Source organism: Balaenoptera physalus (genome assembly GCF_965194825.1).
Source record: "Balaenoptera physalus genome assembly, chromosome: 20".
Lineage (NCBI taxonomy): Eukaryota > Metazoa > Chordata > Mammalia > Artiodactyla > Balaenopteridae > Balaenoptera > Balaenoptera physalus.
The window spans coordinates 35,756,505-35,775,692 of record NC_138901.1 but is presented as its reverse complement, the minus strand read 5'-3'; the positions used below and the strand labels follow the sequence as shown (position 1 = coordinate 35,775,692).

The 19,188-nt window shown below is 39.2% G+C and overlaps 2 protein-coding genes across 10 annotated transcripts in view; one reads left to right on the top strand and one right to left on the bottom strand.

Moving 5' to 3' along the window:
* Nucleotides 1-19,188, bottom strand: part of TOM1L1 (target of myb1 like 1 membrane trafficking protein) — a 60,485-nt gene that overhangs the window by 14,663 nt on the left and 26,634 nt on the right. For all 7 annotated transcript variants that reach the window (XR_014257650.1, XM_082442227.1, XM_082442225.1 and 4 more), the window contains 4 exons: nt 6,914-7,047; nt 2,374-2,434; nt 1,871-1,988; nt 472-568 (listed from right to left, as the gene is read on the bottom strand). Coding sequence is in view for 6 of the 7 variants with exons in the window: in XM_082442227.1 (XP_082298353.1) it covers nt 472-568; nt 1,871-1,988; nt 2,374-2,434; nt 6,914-7,047 (410 nt within the window). In the remaining variant the exon portion in view is untranslated. The remainder of the gene's footprint in view (nt 1-471; nt 569-1,870; nt 1,989-2,373; nt 2,435-6,913; nt 7,048-19,188) is intronic.
* Nucleotides 1-19,188, top strand: part of COX11 (cytochrome c oxidase copper chaperone COX11) — a 60,902-nt gene that overhangs the window by 22,882 nt on the left and 18,832 nt on the right. The gene's annotated exons all lie outside the window — the stretch shown is intronic.

Here is a 19,188-nt window from a genome sequence, read left to right as displayed (position 1 = left end):
ATAATGATAACGGCACCGATCCAAGAACTTCTGCAAAGATTAAATGCAATAAATAAAAACAGGTCAGCAAAGTGCCTGCCACATAGCAAGTGCTCTGCAATCTGTGCGGCCGTTTCTGTTCCCCCACTTTGTCATTGTATTTTTCCTACCTCCTGTTACCACTAAAAAAATAAGAGAAAACAGAATTTATGGAAGGCTTACTATGTACTGAGTGCTATACTAGGAGGTACATACAGCATTGCACAGAATCTTTGTAAGAATCCTAGAGAGTATTCTTAGAAGAGAAATGAAGGCTCACACTGGTTAAGTTTCTCATCCAAGGTCACACAGCTAATAGGAAGAAGTACTGAAATTCTGTATCAGTTATGTATGATTCCTAAGTCTCTACCTTTTCTATTATGTCGTGTTTTCTTAAATATGAGGAATCAGAATGAGATGGAATTAGTTCTGGAGTATTACTGACATACTTACAGGGGTGTTTCTGTGTTTTCTGAGGCTAGCAAATCCACCTGTGGATGAAGACTGGGTTTCAAGTTGTTTGTTACAACAGGACTTGGAGAGCTGAAATCTAGAACACAAAATGTACTTATTGCTTGGCTTTAAAACATTTTGTCCATCAGTTCTGTTGAATTTTCCACTGTTTAAAAAAAAAAAAAACCACCAAATTAAGAAGATTGAGATAGTTCTGTCACCGTAAAATCGTGGGATTTCCTCAAACAGAAATTCAAAAACATCATTTATGGCAATTGGAAAGAGAGAAATTCCCTGCCGTAAAAAGAGGACGTTGTAAAGGTAGCAAACGTTATTGTGTTGGGTTTTCTAAAATCCCAAGCTGACTCAGAATGGAAGGGATTTTATGTCTTATCCTGTCAAGCACAGAAGTAAAAAGCTATGGCATATATAGAGCTCTACCCTCACCTCTCCAAACTCTCAAGTTCCCATAATCATGAGACACCCCAAAGAGAATAATTATTTCCCCCCTGCTCTGAAAATGCCTGATAAAAACTCAAGAAAACTCTTCAATATAATGAACTCCAAACATCCCACTGGTCCAAGCAAGCAGCCAACATTTTAAAAATGGGATAAGTAATAAGAAAACCACAAATTGAGTGATACTGACTATTCTGATTCTAAAACATCCTGCTACATAAAAGGAAAACAAACTGATTTTAATTTGGCAGAAAATTCTGGATTTCAGCATTTTTCATCATCTTTACTTTGTAATTTACCAAAACTCTTTGGGAAGGATAATAGGAGACAACAAATAAGACAGATAAGGTAGGTAACCCTAAGCCTACAGTGCAACATCATTCATTTACCTTCACAGAAAACCATTAAAGCAACAATTGCTCCCACTTTATAAAGTAGGAAAGTCTCTAAGGTGGGTGGCTAAGAGGTGGCAGAACTGGGATTTCAACTTGGACTTCTCTGACTCAAAATCTTGTGATGTGCCCTCTACATTTCGCCACCATGAGGCCTCATAATTCCTGATTTTCTCTATATGCATCAAATATTCCCTTTCCTATGCTGTAGTATGGCAGAGAAACCCAAAGATAATAGCGAGTGGGTTCAGAGTAGGTTTAAGTATTGGCCATGGAGCTGAACAAGCTCTATAACCAGGCCAGGCGAATTCCTTGAGATACTAAGCCAGTGGGATGAGTTTCAAGGACCTCCTCCCTCAGACACATCCCATTCCTGTAATGGGTGTGACCCAACCATTTGTCAAGAAGTAATTAAATCTCCTGATATAGTTCTCTGATATTCAGACTGACTTCAGTTCTTCTCAGGTTCCATTTAATCAAGAAACCAAGGAGAACTGTTTCTCATCAAGCTCTTCCGCTGGTCTGAAAAGGCCCATGTGCTTATTTACTTAAGTCTGAAAGCTGAGCATTCAGGGTGTTGAGTTCTCCCAAACTGGCCCTATGCATCAGAGGGCTGGGACTCAGGTCAAGGAGATCAGAGGACGGGGCAGAAGGTTCAGTGGAAGTCTGAAAACAAAGCAAACAAAAACACAATTTAGAAAAAACTGTGTCAGGCAGTTTGTCACAGCTTTCTCCCCAGACTTTCCTTTGGAGAAAGGAAGATCCTATTTGGAAGTATCCTGAGAGAGAACTCTCCATTCAATAGACAATGCTAGTACTAATCACATCTCACCACTGACATGGGTCCCTGCTTAATTAGAGAATCTTCTTATGACCTCTTATCAATAACTCAATGAGTTATTAAGGCAGATACTCTACACTACTAAAACCACTCCAAATCATTAACGCATGTCTTCTCTTTTTTAAGACTTGTTTTATATAAGCTTTGCTCCTTGCTGTAGAATTCATAAAATTTTCAATTGTTTATTTTATAACAGTTCTATTTACTTACATTGGCATCTTCCCTCTGGTTCTTATTTTGCTCCAAAATCCTTTGTTGGTTTCGAATGAACCTGTTTGAATTAACAAAATGCAAGTAGTTAAAAGAAAACAGATATGAAAATGCTATAATATTTAACAAAATTATTAATGTGCAAATATTTAGGAATAATCAGCCTCATCCCCAATTCCCAATAAAGTACTTTAATAACTTTTTCCCAGTTTATAAAAGTAATAATGCCTTTAAAGAAAACTATGAGAAAATGGACAAATATTACAAATATGAATAATTCCATCATCAAGATATGGTTCCTATTAATATTATGATGTACTTCCTTCTGGTATTTTTTTTCTGTAAGTTAATCTATTTTAAACTTAGTTGAAATTATACTTTACATAACTCTGTATTCTAATTCCATTATGTTCAGATCATTTTTCTAGTTATTCAGAAATACAACTTTTAGTGGTTGCATACTTAACCTAATGAATCACATACATAAATATTCTCCTTATTCTCAAATATTTGAGTTGTTTCTAATTCTGCCAAAATTATCAAAAATGATCATTTTCCATAAAATTCACCTACAATTAACATATTTTCACTGTTTAATCTTCACTTTTATAAGACACTTGACACCTAACAATATTACCTTTTACAACTTTGTTTTAATTTTACATTGTTCGTACACTGTGGGTAAAGGAGGAGCAGTTAAATAAATAAATAAGGGAATAGGTTTCAAAGAATAGTGAAGCTGAAGGCAGAAATCCAAGGCACAAGTGTCAGTATTATTATTGAGTAGTTATAAGACGATACATATGATCCTCAGTTCTCCATCTACTCAAAGAGAATAGCAGTGTTTGAACCATTTCCTCAAAGTTATTCTCAAGGGCAAGATACAGACAGATAATACAGGTGGATGAATGTGGAAATGCTTTGCAAACTAAAAGTTGCTTTAGAAATACATAGTATTACTATTACGACACATAGATTCCATGAACCTAAACACTTTCAAGTCTAAAAGCTTACACTGAATTAAAACATGTCTTAGGTTTAAGGATTTTCCCCTTTCTAACACACGTGCTGCTTCTTCCATCTACTCATGGTATTGGCTTCTTGCATGCTAGCTAGTTATGTGCAAGGTATGAACAACCTTCACAAATCAAGCCTTGAGTAACAATTTCTGTTTCCTTACTTGCACAACTATTCCCTGGATGTAATGAGTGGAGACTTCTGGGGATTTTGGAATAGGGTGAATGTATTTTGCCTGTGGGATGGATGTGAATCTTTAGGGAACAGAGGGCAGACTGTGGTAAGCATGGTAAGCAGGATGATTCCCCTGCCAAGGTGTCCACATCCTAATCAATGGAACAGTGAATATGTTAGGTTAGATGGCATATGGAGTGGATTGCTAGTGAGTGGACTTTAATAGGGAGATTATCCTGGACCACACAGATGAGCCCAATGTAATCACAAAGGTCCTTAAATGTGGACGAGGGAGGCAGAAGAAGGATGCAAGAGGGATACGATGTGAGAAGGACCCAACCAGACAACGTTGGCTTTGAAGATGGAGGAAAGGGGTCAGGAGCCTAGGAAAGTGGCATAAGTTGCACAAGTTAAGGAAAAGATTTTCCTCTAGAGCCTCCAAAAAGGAACGCAGCCCTGGTTCAAAGCTGAATCAGGAAAAGCTGTTCACAGAAATAATCCAATCTCCTGATATTGAGACCAGATAAACACACATTCCCCCTTGGAGGAAGCTTTTAGTAAGTGGTCTTATGGTTTGTAATAGAATTCTCCAAAATGAAAACCATGAGTCAGCACTCTACTGAAAACCATATGGTTTTCCTTAGATATCTTCCCATTTACAAAGATTTATACCAACCCCCCCCCAAAACAAACAAACAAACAACAAAAAAACACCCAAAAAAACCCGAAGGGCAAGGTTTGCTTAGGGGTAAGGGAACATGGTCACAGGGCTCACATCCCTCCCTTGGTGCCCTGTCACCTCTTCACAGAACGGCCGCTCTCCCTGACAGTGAGACAGTGAGGGAAAGAACTTATTTCGCAGCTGTGGGTTTTACTTCCCTGATTCTCTTGGTTCATTCACGGTGAGTGGGGAAAAAAGTCTAGACAATAAATTAAAAGGCTCACTGGGACAAGAAGAGGAGGAGGACAAGAAATTAATATTTAATGTGCTAGCACCCAGCTAGGTGCTTTAATATACATTATGGCATTTAATTCTTAGAAACAAACAAATAAAATAAACAAACCCTCTCCAAATAGGTAGTATTATCCTCTTTAATAAATAGGAAAAAACCCAAATCTTAAAAAAGTTAAGCAATTTGTCCAAAATCATCAGCAAGATTTGAATCCGGACCTGTTCACCTCTTTCCCTTATGTCACACTGGTCCCATTCTTCATCTGTTGGTGGGAAATATGGCCACTAATTCCAGGGAATTCTCAACAGAAATGGTTCCCCTAAGGGTGTCTTGAAATGTCACTGTAACTTGGAGGAAAACCTCTGATATTTAGCAGGTAGGGGCCACATAAGGGAAAACTGCCCTACCCAAAATGCCAATACAACTCCTATTTGAAACAAGCATCCAGAAAAAGTTTGGGGATCTCAGAGACTCCAGAATTTCTATGCTAGGAAGGCCTAGGTATAGGTTTGGAAAGAGACCAGGAGACTTGCCTGAAGCTATGTTTGTATATAGCACTTTTCATTAAGACTGAGGAGAAAGCCACCTGTCAATCGAAGCATGCTGCCGGTCTTTGGGGCCGGGTTCTAGGTGCTGGCTCTCTCCCCAGGCCTGTTGTACCTTGCCATACCTTCACAACCGTATGTGCTCTAACCTGCTCCTGGTTTAGTCAACTCCTCCTCATCCCATAGTTCCCAGCTTAAATGGTACTTCCTCATAGAAGCTTTCCTGTCCATTTTCTGACCTGGATTAGGTCTGGCTGTTATTCTCACCAAATAGACCTCCTATTCACTGCATTTATTTCACTTTCCAAGTGTGTATATTTATATATATGATTGAAGGTGTTTTCCTGACTATAGGCTTGACTATAGATTACAATAGATTATAAGACTATTACTTTGATGTATGAATAAATGACTTGGAAACAACTTAAATGCCTAATAAGTGAACTGTGACAGAAACATGGACCATTATGCAGCTATTTAAAAAAATGGTTTAGGGCTTCCCTGGTGGCACAGTGGTTGAGAATCTGCCTGCTAATGCAGAGGACATGGGTTCGAGCCCTGGTCTGGGAAGATCCCACATGCCGTGGAGCAACTAGGCCCGTGAGCTACAACTACTGAGCCTGCGCGTCTGGAGCCTGTGCTCCGCAACAAGAGAGGCCGCAATAGTGAAGAGGTCCGCGCACCGCGATGAAGAGTGGCCCCCGCTTGCCGCAACTAGAGAAAGCCCTCGCACAGAAACGAAGACCCAACACAGCCAAAAATAAATATAAAAATAAATAAATAAATAGAATTTATTAAAAAAATAAAAATAATAATAATGGTTTACCCAAAGCATTTAAGAACATAGGATACACGAATACTGGTTTTAGAGCAAAGAAAATCAAGGGAGAAACAAAAGTATATGTTCTTTATATGATTACGACTATAAAAAAGTTTAGAAAAAAACTAAAATGTTAGAAACAAAATTATGAGTACAGTCGACCCCCGTATCCACAGGTTCCGTATCTGTGGGTTCTGCATCTGAGGATTCAACCAACCTCAGATTGAAAATATTCGAAAAAGAAAAATTCTAGAAAGTTCTAAAAAGGTAACTTGAATTTGCCATGAACCAGCATCTGTTTACATAGCATTTACATTTACTAGGTATTATAAGTAATCTAGAGATGATTTAAAGTGTACAGGAGGATGTGCATAGGTTATATGCAAATACTACACTATTTTACATAAAGGGCTTGAGCATCTGTGGATTTTGGTATCCTTGGGGGGGTTCCTGGAAACAATCCCCTACAGATATCAGGGGATGACTGTATTTAAAAATTTTGCCTTCATACTTTTCTGAACAGAATTTAGAAAAAAAATCTGTGTTCATATACAGATCATCCTCACTGGCTACTCTGGTTTTGTGTAGACTATTTTCTCCATATAAATATCCTCCTCTCTTCTCTTCACCATTTCCATGTTGTTCTCCACCTCAACCTTAGGGTAAACCTCACTTTCACTACGACGCTTCGTTTATGGCATTGGTCTATTTGAGAGCTTACGATGTGCTCAGTGCGGACAACATTCCGTGATTAAGATCCAGGCCCTGCTCCCAGGGCAGTTCGTGAGCATTGCTTACACTGCCCATGAATGCCCCTCACACTGCTCAGGGACACGCTCATTCCTGCAAGCCATATCACACACTCCCAGAAGAGCAGGACCAGGACTCCCTATCTTGGGAGGAAGGCGGCCATGCCCAGAACTTGTTCCTGATCTTTCAGAGTGCTCACCTGCAGGCACTCTAAGAACCCTGAGTACCTGGAGGTTAAACTAGCACTGGAGGAGGGTCGGAGACGGCGTGCCACTGCTCACCTCTCATATCCAAGGATGGCGTTATTCAAATCCTCGTTCACCTGAATTAGCTCAACAGTGACATCTTCATTCTCCACCACCACAAGCAGGTCCATGATCCTCTCCTGCATCTCCCGACCTGTCTTATGAAGTTTCTGTCAAAGAAGAAGAGAGATTTCTTCTTCCGTGCTAAAAAAAACAACTGATTTGCCCATCTGTATACTACTGTGACCACCCCCACACTGAGTCACCTGTGGGAGATTACCAAAGTATTTAACTGTGGGCAGCTCATCCTTTCTCTATGAAGGATATCGGAACAATATTTTCCTCTAAAAATCAAAATAGGCATTGTAAGGACAAGAATGTACATTGCATGTAATGCTGGACTAGAAATCAGAAGTGGTGTACAGGAATTCTAGGTTTACTACTTATTAGCTGTGCTGTGTTAGGAAAAAAAAAATCACTTGTTTTCTAAATCTGCTTACTCACTTGACAAGTGAAAACTATAATACTTGAGCAGCTCTACCCACCACCAAAGCCTCCCATCAAGCCTCTTAGATAGCCTCAACCACCAGAGGGCAGACAACAGAAGCAAGAAAAACTACAATCCTGCAGCCTGTGGATGAAAAACCAGTTACAGAAAGATAGAGAAGATGAAAAGGCAGATGAAGGAACAAGAAAAAACCCCAGAAAAACAACTAAATGAAGTGAAGATAGGCAACCTTCCAGAAAAAGAATTCAGAATAATGATAGTGAAGATGATCCAGGACCTCGGAATAAGAATGGAGGCAAAGATCGAGAAGATGCAAGAAATGATTAACAAAGACCTAGAAGAATTAAAGAACAAACAAACAGAGATGACCAATACAATAACTGAAATGAAAACTACACTAGAAGGAATCAATAGCAGAATAACTGAGGCAGAAGAACGGATCAGTGACCCGGAAGACAGAATGGTGAAATTCACTGCTGCGGAACAGACTAAAGAAAAAAGAATGAAAAGAAATGAAGACAGCCTAAGAGACCTCTGGGACTACATTAAACGCAACAACATTCGCATTATAGGGGTCCCAGAAGGAGAAGAGAGAGAGAAAGGACCAGAGAAAATATTTGAAGAGATTATAGTCGAAAACTTCCCTAACATGGGAAAGGAGATAGCCACCCAAGTCCAGGAAGCGCAGAGAGTCCCATACAGAATAAACCCAAGGAGAAACACGCCGAGACACATAGTAATCAAAGTGGCAAAAATTAAAGACAAAGAAAAATTATTGAAAGCAGCAAGGGAAAAATGACAAATAACATACAAGGGAACTCCCATAAGGTTAACAGCTGATTTCTCAGCAGAAACTCTGAAAGCCAGAAGGGAGTGGCATGATATACTTAAAGTGATGAAAGGGAAGAACCTACAACCAAGATTACTCTACCCGGCAAGGATCTCATTTAGATTTGATGGAGAAATCAAAAGCTTTACAGACAAGCAAAAGCTAAGAGAATTCAGCACCACCAAACCAGCTCTACAACAAATGCTAAAGGAACTTCTCTAAGTGGGAAACACAAGAGAAGAAAAGGACCTACAAAAACAAACCCAAAACAATTAAGAAAATGGTCATAGGAACATACATATCGATAATTACCTTAAACGTGAATGGATTAACTGCCCCAACCAAAAGACATAGACTGGCTGAATGGATACAAAAACAAGACCCATATATATGCTGTCTACAAGAGACCCACTTCAGACCTAGGGACACATACAGACTGAAAGTGAGGGGATGGAAAAAGATATTCCATGCAAATGGAAATCAAAAGAAAGCTGGAGTAGCTATACTCATATCAGATAAAATAGACTTTAAAATAAAGAATGTTGGGCTTCCCTGGTGGCGCAGTGGTTGAGAATCTGCCTGCCAATGCAGGGGACACGGGTTCGAGCCCTGGTCTGGGAAGATCCCACATGCCACGGAGCAACTAGGCCTGTGAGCCACAATTACTGAGCCTGCGCGTCTGGAGCCTGTGTTCCGCATCAAGAGAGGCCGCGATAATGAGAGGCCTGCACACCGCGATGAAGAGTGGCCCCCACTTGCCGCAACTAGAGAAAGCCCTCGCACAGAAACGAAGACCCAACACAGCCATAAATAAATATATACATAAAAATTTTAAAAAAAAATAAAGAATGTTACAAGAGACAAGGAAGGACACTACATAATGATCAAGGGATCAATCCAAGAAGAAGATATAACAATTATAAATATATATGCACCCAACATAGGAGCACCTCAATACATAAGGCAACTGCTAACAGCTATAAAAGAGGAAATCAACAGTAACACAATAATAGTGGGGGACTTTAACACTTCACTTACACCAATGGACAGATCATCCAAAATGAAAATAAATAAGGCAACAGAAGCTTTAAATGACACAATAGAGCAGATAGATTTAATTGATATATATAGGACATTCCATCCCAAAACAGCAGATTACACGTTCTTCTCAAGTGCGCACGGAACATTCTCCAGGATAGATCACATCTTGGGTCACAAATCAAGCCTCAGTAAATTTAAGAAAATTGAAATCATATCAAGCATCTTTTCTGACCACAACGCTATGAGATTAGAAATGAATTACAGGGAAAAAAACGTAAAAAAGACAAACACATGGAGGCTAAACAATACGTTACTAAATAACCAAGATATCACTGAAGAAATCAAGGAGGAAATAAAAAAATACCTAGAGACAAATGACAATGAAAACACGACGACCCAAAACCTATGGGATGCAGCAAAAGCGGTTCTAAGAGGGAAGTTTATAGCTATACAAGTCTTCCTAAAGAAACAAGACAAATATCAAGTAAAAAATCTAACCTTACACCTAAAGAAACTAGAGAAAGAAGAACAAACAAAACCCAAAGTTAGCAGAAGGAAAGAAATCATAAAGATCAGAGCAGAAATAAATGAAATACAAACAAAGAAAACAATAGCAAAGATCAATAAAACTAAAGGTTGGTTCTTTGAGAAGATAAACAAAATTGATAAGCCATTAGCCAGACTCATCAAGAAAAAAAGGGAGAGGACTCAAATCAATAAAATCAGAAATGAAAAAGGAGAAGTTACAACAGACACCGCAGAAATACAAAGCATCCTAAGAGACTACTACAAGCAACTCTATGCCAATAAAATGGACAACCTGGAAGAAATGGACAAATTCTTAGAAAGGTATAACCTTCCAAGACTGAATCAGGAAGAAACAGAAAATATGAACAGACCAATCACAAGTAATGAAATTGAAACTGTGATTAAAAATCTTCCAACAAACAAAAGTCCAGGACCAGATGGCTTCACAGGTGAATTCTATCAAACATTTAGAGAAGAGCTAACACCCATCCTTCTCAAACTCTTCCAAAAAATTGCAGAGGAAGGAACACTCCCAAACTCATTCTATGAGGCCACCATCACCCTGATACCAAAACCAGACAAAGACACTACAAAAAAAGAAAATTACAGACCAATATCACTGACGAATATAGATGCAAAAACCCTCAACAAAATACTAGCAAACAGAATCCAACAACATATTAAAAGGATCATACACCACGATCAAGTGGGATTTATCCCAGGGATGCAAGGATTCTTCAATATATGCAAATCAATCAATGTGATACACCATATTAACAAACTGAAGGATAAAAACCATATGATCATCTCAATAGATGCAGAAAAAGCTTTTGACAAAATTCAACACCCATTTCTGATAAAAACTCTCCAGAAAGTGGGCATAGAGGGAACCTACCTCAACATAATAAAGGCCATATATGACAAACCCACAGCAAACATCATTCTCAATGGTGAAAAACTGAAAGCATTTCCTCTAAGATCAGGACCGAGACAAGGATGTCCACTCTCACCACTATTATTCAACATAGCTCTGGAAGTCCTAGCCACGGCAATCAGAGAAGAAAAAGAAATAAAAGGAATACAAATTGGAAAAGAAGAAGTAAAACTGTCACTGTTTGCGGATGACATGATACTATACATAGAGAATCCTAGAACTGCCACCAGAAAACTGCTAGAGCTAATTAATGAATATGGTAAAGTTGCAGGATACAAAATGAATGCGCAGAAATCTCTTGCATTCCTATACACTAATGATGAAAAATCTGAAAGAGAAATTATGGAAACTCTCCCATTTACCATTGCAACAAAAAGAATAAAATACCTAGGAATAAACCTACCTAGGGAGACAAAAGACCTGTATGCAGAAAACTATAAGACACTGATGAAAGAAATTAAAGATGATACCAACAGATGGAGAGATATACCATGTTCTTGGATTGGAAGAATCAACATTGTGAAAATGAGTATACTACCCAAAGAAATCTACAGATTCAATGCAATCCCTATCAAATTACCAATGGCATTTTTTACGGAGCTAGAACAAATCATCTTAAAATTTGTATGGAGACACAAAAGACCCCGAATACCCAAAGCAGTCTTGAGGCAAAAAAATGGAGCTGGAGGAATCAGACTCCCTGACTTCAGACTATACTACAAAGCTACAGTAATCAAGACAATATGGTACTGGCACAAAAACAGAAACATAGATCAATGGAACAAGATAGAAAGCCCAGAGATTAACCCACACACCTACGGTCAACTAATCTATGACAAAGGAGGCAAAGATATACAATGGAGAAAAGACAGTCTCTTCAATAAGTGGTGCTGGGAAAACTGAACAGCTACATGTAAAAGAATGAAATTAGAATACTCCCTAACACCATACACAAAAATAAACTCAAAATGGATTAGAGACCTAAATATAAGACTGGACACTATAAAACTCTTAGAGGAAAACATAGGAAGAACACTCTTTGACATAAATCACAGCAAGATCTTTTTTGATCCACCTCCTAGAGTAATGGAAATAAAAACAAAAATAAACAAGTGGGACCTAATGAAACTTCAAAGCTTTTGCACAGCAAAGGAAACCATAAACAAGACAAAAAGACAACCCTTAGAATGGGAGAAAATATTTGCAAATGAATCAGCGGACAAAGGATTAATCTCCAAAATATATAAACAGCTCATTCAGCTCAATATCAAAGAAACAAACACCCCAATCCAAAACTGGGCAGAAGACCTAAATAGACATTTCTCCAAAGAAGACATACAGACGGCCACGAAGCACATGAAAAGATGCTCAACATCACTAATTATTAGAGAAATGCAAATCAAAACTACAATGAGGTATCACCTCACTCCTGTTAGAATGGGCATCATCAGAAAATCTACAAACAACAAATGCTGGAGAGGGTGTGGAGAAAAGGGAACCCTCTTGCACTGTTGGTGGGAATGTAAATTGATACAGACACTATGGAGAACAATATGGAGGTTCCTTAAAAAACTAAAAAGAGAATTACCATATGACCCAGCAATCCCACTACTGGGCATATACCCAGAGAAAACTGTAATTCAAAAAGACACATGCACCCGAATGTTCATTGCAGCACTATTTACAATAGCCAGGTCATGGAAGCAACCTAAATGCCCATCAACAGACGAATGGATAAAGAAGTTGTGGTACATATATACAATGGAATATTACTCAGCCATAAAAAGGAACAAAATTGAGTCATTTGTTGAGACGTGGATGGATCTAGAGACTGTCATACAGAGTGAAGTAAGTCAGAAAGAGAAAAATATCGTATATTAATGCATGTATGTGGAACCTAGAAAAATGGTACAGATGAGCCAGTTTGCAGGGCAGAAGTTGAGACACAGATGTAGAGAATGGACATATGGACACCAAGGGGGGAAAACTGCGGTGAGGTGGGGATGGTGGTGTGCTGAATTGGGCGATTGGGATTGACATGTATACACTGATGTGTATAAAACTGATGCCTAATAAGAACCTGCAGTATAAAAAAACAAACAAAACAACTAATACTAAACTTTCATTGGGTTATTTGTATGGAAATATGTTAATATAAATGTTTCAGACATTACATGAAATTTCTAAAAATCTTATATTTGTATTTGTATGGAAAGATGTATGGAAATATGTTAATATAAATGTTTCAGACATTACATGAAATTTCTAAAAATCTTATATGTTCTGGTATAATGTTATAAGTCATAATCCTAGTTATTACTTTAAAATGTATATCTCAGAAATAACTAATTTTCTTGTCAACTGCATTATTATGAACTTTCATCAAATCTTTAACCGTGGTCATTTTTAAGTCTTTTGTCATTTACAGACAGTTCTGGGTGTACTCTGATGATTTTGCAAATATGTTCCTATAAAAGGGTTTCATCTTCAAGAAATTCATGGAAAAGACTCTGACAAGTACAGGTTTCTGGTAACTGACTGTACTGCTGAACTGAATGAATAAGCATTTTCAGAACTCTAATGAAAAACTGATGAACTCATAAAAGTGCTAACAAAAGATCAAGATGAAAAAAAAATTAATTACATGGGACTGAGTGAACTGATGAGGATGAGTATAATTTTTGTGACTTTCTGTCTGAATTAAAAAAAAAAAAAAATCCCACAAGGACTCAGAGGCAAAGAATATACAAATCAATTTTCACTGCAAAGTAAAGGAGCTGTTACAGTGGAGGATTACTGGACTGAATGTCAATATTATGACATAGTATGAGTGTGTTTCATGTTTGGTAATTGCAATCATTGTTGCTTTTGTTGTGGTCATCCATGTACAGTGCTTGGTGTCAGTATATTTATCTCTTGTAAAAATAAAATACAGTGTGTGTGTGTGAAAAAAAAAAAAACTATACTACTTGACACCTCAAGGGGTGACAGAAAATCAAATGAGATGTGTATAATGAGGAACTATGTAACTATAAAGCACTACAGAAAACATAAAATGCTATTGTTGTTATTTGTGGTAATAGAAGAAAGAAGTAGTTAAAATGCAATTATAGCAGTATAATTTTCTTATTATGTTTTACTTAAACATGTAACGTTTATAGTTACAACATCACATTCCAAGGTAAACTGAAGCAGGATTAAAAAACTAGTCATCAATGCCATTTTTATTTGGACTGCCTGGAATCACTGTATTACACAAGACTCCACTCCCCATACCAGCTTTTTCTCATAAGCATCAGAGGCACCTACAGCTGACCTACTGATTCAGAATTGCCTAGGCTGAGAGTTTGGGAATTTACATTTTTTAACAAGCATCTCAAAGTGTTTCTTATGTACACTGATATTTGAGAACTGCTATCTTACAGCTTACTTTCTCTTAGGCACACCTCCAGTAAGCCTGAGGAGCATAAAACTGGTATTAATATTCCTTCAAACCCACTCTGGCTAGAATTTGTCCATGTAATAATACATTAACATCAGGCAAGAACACAGGGAAGCTCCCCTTTCAAAATGAAAGCAGCAGAACTTGCTAAATCATAGCACTATTACATTATCTGATCTTTTCCCTCAAGAAAGACAGACCTAAAAAAAAAAAAAAGACACACCTGCTGAAAAACTTACACTTCACAAAACCATTTAGAATCTCAAACAATCTATCACAAGATTTCCAACAGGAAATCTCTAAATAAATAAATCAAACCACTACTAGCTGGCATTTAGACTCAGAGGTAAAGGCTACCATACCTCCACAAAATCTTAACAAAAGTATTTAGAAGACAGAAGAAAAGGGAAAGGAAAAAAAAAAAGTGAGACAGACAGATGACAGACTCTAGGTTTTCATACTCGCATTGTGCAACCAGAAAAACTGTCCCGGTTCCTAATGATGTGGTCACTATCTGCAGCAGTTGGCAAACTTTTTCTTAAAGGTCCAGATATTAAATATTTTCTGCTTTGCAGGCCACAAAGCCTGTGTTGCAACTACCCAACTCTGCCATGGTGAAAGTAACCACAGACAATATGTAAACAAATGGGTGTGGCCATATCCTAGTAAAACGAAGTCAGGTAGTTGCTAAATTTGAGTCACTTATGATCCCCTGGTAGAGCACAAAGAGAAAAGACTTTAGACTCAGTGGACCAAAGGTCTCTCCCATCTACATACCTGATACGGCATTTGGCTAAAACTTAGCCTCAGTTTACTTTTTTATCTATAAAACAAGGATAACAACCATCTTATAGGGTTGTTGTTAGAATAGAAAATGATGCAGTTGAAACCCACGTATGGCATACAGGGTAGTCAATGAATGTATTATGGTTGCCTAAGGAGGTGTCACTAGCAGCTTAACTAGCAAACTAATATTATACATTCCTGGGACTTCCCTCGTGGTCCAGCGGGTAAGACTCTGCGCTCCCAATGCAGGGGGCCTGGGTTCGATCCCTGGTCACGGAACTAGATCCGGCATGCATGCCGCAACTAAGAAGTCTGCATGTCGCAACTAAGACCTGGTGCAGCCTAAATAAATAAATAGTTTTTTTTTTTTTTAAAAAAGGAAAAAACTAAGAAGCATTTGGTTATAACCCCATGATGAACGAGAACTTTGCCTCTGTTCTGCGTTAGTGTACAGGCTAGAACAATGTCAAGATCAAGGAAATACAATGGCTGTTAGATGCCTGTGACAAAAATGTAGAAAGTAATTTGAAATGAATTTGCAGCCAACACCAACAGCCCCCGGTCACATGAAGACTGTCCCTTTGCCCTCTCAAGAGACAGATGGAATGGAAACATGAAAGAAGCACCACATTTCTCAGCAGGTTTGCAAAACCTCTTCAAAAGCCAGCCCACTCTGATCTTTGCAATTGATGTCTGTCTCAGAGGAGGGCCAAGCCACCTGGAAACAGCACAGATCAAGTACCATGGACCAAAAGGATGGGTCAGAAGTTCACCACAGCAGGCACCTGCAGGGCTGTGGATGTGGGGAGCAAGGGGGCACGAGTTAAAATACGGAGGAACAGCTGCTGGTGCATATGCCCATCACAGAGGCCCTGGAATCGCCTCCCTTTACACCATATCAAAGCCCAGGCAGGCTTCTGAGCTAAAGTGATTCTAACAATCAATTCAAAAGTCTTTGGAGCAAAACAAAAAGGAGCTCATTAAGAGCTTCCTCTTCTGACATCCAGATGGCTCCCACTCTTTCGCAGAGCATTCAGGAATTGAGGAAGAAGATTCTTCCACACTTTCAACTTCAACTGCAGTTGTCCCACATTCACCAACACAGGGCAACTCAATCAAAGGAAAAACAAAAGTATCTGAACATATCCCTTGAAAAAGTAATAACAGGAAGAAATGTGTTTGCTTAACAGCCTTCTCTGGAAATAATACGTCTGGCACTACTGCTATTACACATCTCCTCTCTCCCAGGACCTCCTACCAAGATAGCAAGAGACCCCGAGAACGTCCCTATATACTCAAAACCAAAACTGCCCCCACTCACCCTGAAACCAAACATTCCTCAGCATAACTTGCTCAAACAGTTTCTTCTTTCTTTTACAGGCCTCTGTTGAATGAATGACAAGTTAACTGTTAACATAATCCTCCAGAAAATCATTAACTTCCAACTCTTTTTCCCAACTAAATATTGTAAACATCTTCAGTAACTCCTTAGCCCTTCTTTTGCCCTCAATCATTAATTCTTCAACAGAGAATCAATCTATTCAACTTAACAGACATTTGATAAGCTCACTCAGTGCACAAAACATACACTCTAAATGTGCATAGTTGTATGGATTTAAAAGTAGAGGTCTTGGTTACTGCCTTCAAGTTGCTTCCACTCTAGCTCAGGAGCTAATATATACCCACATGAACAGACAATAGGTTAGCCACCTATGCTAGAAAGTCAGTCCTGGGTTCAAAATGAGAAACAAGTGCTATACTGGATAGAACGCAACCTCAGGAGGACAAGGTTCCCACTCCAGCTCCATCACTCACTTGCCACTGTGTGGACAAATCATTCCCTTTCTGAATATGTAGCCTCATCTGTAAAGGGAGATGGTCTTAATGGCATTGAAAGTCCCTTCCACTCTTAACACCTTACAAGTCTCCGAATGGGAAAGACAGTAAGAGCGGTCAGGGCAGATGACTTTTTATTTTACTCTCAGGTTTTTTTTCTCAACTGGTTACCAATTATTCTCACAGGACCAAATTTTAGATTCACATGATTTGAAACGTCTCTAATAAGTTAGAGTAAGGCTTTTTCTAGTTGTGCTTTCAAAATTGGAGCTCACTTTATTCTACAGAAGACTAAAACATTCTCTTCTTTCATTGTCCTACTGCGTCCAGGCAAAAACAAGACTAAAATGGGTGGTGAGCCACTCAAGGTAAGAGTAAGGTGATTCAGAGACAAGTACACAACGCCTAGAAAGCAAATGCAAGAACGTGCAGCAACATTTCATTACTGTGACCAGAACAGATACTTTTAACTCATCGCAACACTCATTAGACTAGATGTGGCCTCAGAATCTTCGCACACCACTCTGGCAAGCTAAAAGAAATCCTGTCTCTGCCCCTAATGAAGTTCAAAGTCCAGGAGCAACACAGTGGTTGGGAAAGGTGTCTTTCACCAAAATAGTTTTATTGCCTAAGAATCTAACAAAGAGAAAGGAGCTCTGAGAATAAGGAGGGCTTCGGGATCTAACCAATCGGCACAGATCGGAGGAACAGATAGGGGATTCCAAATAAGTATACCAGATTTCAGACAGAAGGAAACAGACAACGCATTTCAAATACACAAAACAGCTGCCAGAAGGTATGCGCCAACAGACAAAACAGGAAATGCTTTTAATGTTAACAAACTGCATATAAGACTGTGATCACTGGTAAAGTATATGTACAAGAGCCGAGAAATTTTTGAGCGGAGACTTTTCCTACCGGTTGCACACCTTTCTTTTGCCTTCCAGATCCACCATCCATACTCTCTGCCCCGCTGTGTGCCCTGGGGGCTGGCCTGTAGCGGGCGTACCACCAGGTCCCCTGCCCTCTGGCTTTTGACTGGGTTCAGCCCACAGGATGCACAGGGAGGAAATGGGAGGGCGAAGGAGAGTGAGGTCTGGATATTTATTATCTTCATTCCTTCCACCAAAGGCACCACTACTCTCAAGGCTTCCTTCCTCATATTCTGCCCACTGGGTTCTGGCAAAAGTTTCTTCTTGCCTATTTATGCCTAGGGGTATTAGCTAATAGGCCAGGGTAACAAACTTGCTCCTGTGGTTTCTCTGAGCCCTGTGGTATCTCACTAAATAAACAGTACCTTGATTAAATTCTTTTCAAATTACCCAAATGGAGCATGCCATCTGTTTCACTGATAAGCCCTAAAAGGCATGAAAACAGAGCAATTTAAATAGTATGATACCAACACAGGGATAGACAAACAGATCAAACCAAGAGAACAGCCTCTGGAAAGACATCCTTGCATTAGAATATAGAATATGATACAAGAGGTATTTGAAATCAGTGGAGAAGGTATAAATTGTTACTAAATGTTATTTGGACAACCAGCCATATAACTGAAAAAGATAAATGAAGGGAAAATCTCTAACTGATACCAAGGATAAAGAATTTAATTTTATTTTTTTTATTAATTAATTAATTAATTAATTAATTTTGGCTGCATTGGGTCTTTGTTGCTGCGCACGGGCTTTCTGTAGTTGCAGCGAGTGAGGGCTACTCTTCGTTGCGGTGCGCAGGCTTCTCATTGAAGTGGTTTCTCTTGTTGCGGAGCACAGGCTCTAGGCACACGGGCTTCAGTAGCTGTGGCACACGGGCTCAGTAGTTGTAGCTTGCAGGCTCTAGAGCACAGGCTCAGTAGTTGTGGCACACGGGCTTAGTTGCTCTGCGGCATGTGGGAACTTCCCGGACCAGGGATCGAACCCGTGTCCCCTGCATTAGCAAGCAGATTCTTAACTGCTGTGCCATCAGGGAAGTCCCAAGATTTTAATTTTAAACCACATAAAATCAAGGGAAAATCCATTAATTTATTAAAGATATTTTTGTTGAATGATTACATCGTGCAGCACTGCTCTGGGAGCGGAACCTGAGCAGTAAACAGGACAAGCCTGTGAAGCATCCATTCTAGAAGGCAAAGACAGCTGCACAAACATGCAGGAAAAGCATCAGTGTGCTGGGCAGAGAATGAAAAGGGGGTGAAAAAGAAAGTGCTGACTTTAGACTGGGGAGCCAGTGAAGACCCCTCCGAGGAGGTAACATACTAAGTTGGAATGATGAGAAAAAGCTGGCCATTAGAAGACAGGGGAAGCATGAGAGTCAAGGGTGAAACAGCTCCCCGACAAGAACGAACGCAGTGTGTCCAGGGAACAGGAAGGTGGTCGCTGTGGCTGGACTGAGGACACATGAGCTATGG